The sequence below is a fragment of the Papio anubis genome, chromosome 9, assembly GCF_008728515.1.
Source record: "Papio anubis isolate 15944 chromosome 9, Panubis1.0, whole genome shotgun sequence".
In the NCBI taxonomy this organism is placed as follows: domain Eukaryota; kingdom Metazoa; phylum Chordata; class Mammalia; order Primates; family Cercopithecidae; genus Papio; species Papio anubis.
Window position 1 is genome coordinate 43,202,148 of NC_044984.1, and position 1,896 is coordinate 43,204,043.

The 1,896-nt window shown below is 45.3% G+C and overlaps 1 protein-coding gene across 1 annotated transcript; it reads left to right on the top strand.

Annotated features, from left to right (window-relative positions):
- On the top strand, positions 1–1,420 carry LOC101005877 (elongation factor 1-gamma-like). Its single transcript, XM_031650443.1, is given in 3 exon segments — positions 1–993; positions 995–1,232; positions 1,235–1,420. Coding segments are annotated over 3 exon segments (1,302 nt in total). The 5' UTR covers positions 1–30; the 3' UTR covers positions 1,336–1,420.
- Positions 1,421–1,896: the final 476 nt, after the last annotated feature.

Consider the following 1,896-nt stretch of genomic DNA (forward strand, 5'->3'; position numbering starts at 1 on the left):
ATATATAAGCTTTTACTTTGCTGAATCACCATGGCGGCTGGGACCCTGTATACCTATCCTGAAAACTGGAGGGCCTTCAAGGCTCTCATCCCTGCTCAGTACAGCGGGGCTCAGGTCCGCGTGCTCTCCGCACCACCCCACTTCCATTTTGGCCAAACCAACCGCACCCCTGAATTTCTCCGCAAATTTCCTGGCAGCAAGGTTCTGGGTGAGGATGGATTCTGTGTGTTTGAGAGCAGCGCCATTGCCTACTATGTGAGCAATGAGGCGCTGCGGGGAAGTACTCCAGAGGCAGCAGCCCAGGTGGTGCAGTGGGTGAGCTTTGCTGATTCCGATATAGTGCCCCCAGCCAGTACCTGGGTATTCCTCACCTTGGGCATCATGCACCACAACAAACAGGCCACTGAGAATGCAGAGGAGGAAGTGAGGCGAATTTTGGGGCTGCTGGATGCTCACTTGAAGACGAGGACTTTTCTGGTGGGCGAACGAGTGACATTGGCTGACATCACAGTTGTCTGCACCCTGTTGTGTCTCTATAAGCAGGTCCTAGAGCCTTCTTTCCGCCAGGCCTCTCCCAATACCAACCGCTGGTTCCTCACCTGTATTAATCAACCCCACTTCCGGGCTGTCTTGGGGGAAGTGAAGCTGTGTGAGAGGATGGCCCAGTTTGATGCTAAAACGTTTGCAGAGACCCAGCCTAAAAAAGATACACCGCGGAAAGAGAAGGGTTTACAGGAAGAGAAGCAGAAGCCCCAGGCTGAGCGGAAGGAGGAGAAAAAGGCGGCTGCCCCTGCTCCTGAGGAGGAGATGGATGAATGTAAGCAGGCGCTGGCTGCTGAGCCCAAGGCCAAGGACCCCTTCGCTCACTTGCCCAAGAGTGCCTTTGTGTTGGATGAATTTAAACGCAAGTACTCTAATGAGCACACACTCTCTGTGGCACTGCCATATTTCTGGGAGCACTTTGATAAGGACAGCTGGTCCCTGTGGTACTCAAGAGTATCGCTTCCCTGAAGAACTCACTCAGACCTTCATGAGCTGCAATCTCATCACTGGAATGTTCCAGCGACTGGACAAGCTGAGGAAGAATGACTTCGCCAGTGTCATCCTCTTTGGAACCAACAATAGCAGCTCCATTTCTGGAGTCTGGGTCTTCCGAGGCCAGGAGCTTGCCTTTCCGCTGAGTCCAGATTGGCAGGTGGACTATAAGTCATACACATGGTGGAAACTGGATCCTGCAGCCAGGAGACCCAGACGCTGGTTCGAGAGTACTTTTCCTGGGAGGGGGCCTTCCAGCATGTGGGCAAAGTCTTCAATCAGAGCAAGATCTTCAAGTGAACATCTCTTGCCATTGCCTAGCTGCCTGCACCTGCCCTTCAGGGAGATGGGGGTCATTAAAGGAAACTGAACATTGAAAAAAAAAGAAATATATATATAGATTTTAAATACATATATTCTATATATATATAATTAAATATATTTTTAATATTTATTATTTTAAAATGCAATATTTTAATTTAAAAATACATTTAACATATATTTAAATATATTATTAAAATATATGAAATTAATTATATATTCTCTGTATATATTAAATACATAAATAGATACAGATATATAATTTAAATATATGCCAGCCATAACACAAAAGGCTGGAAGGAGAAATGGAGTTAAACATTTGTAAGGTCCTTGCACTTTGGAAGTTAGCAAGAGTACGACTTTATATTAGGCTACAATAAGACATGCTGTAAGCTCTAGAACCACCAGTAAAAACAGTGGAAGAAGTATATTTACTAAGTGTAGAAGAAAAATGGGATAATAAAATTTCTTAGTAAATTCAGAAGAAGACAAGAAAGGAGAGAAAAAAACTAGATAGCACAAATGGGACTTATAGTCAGA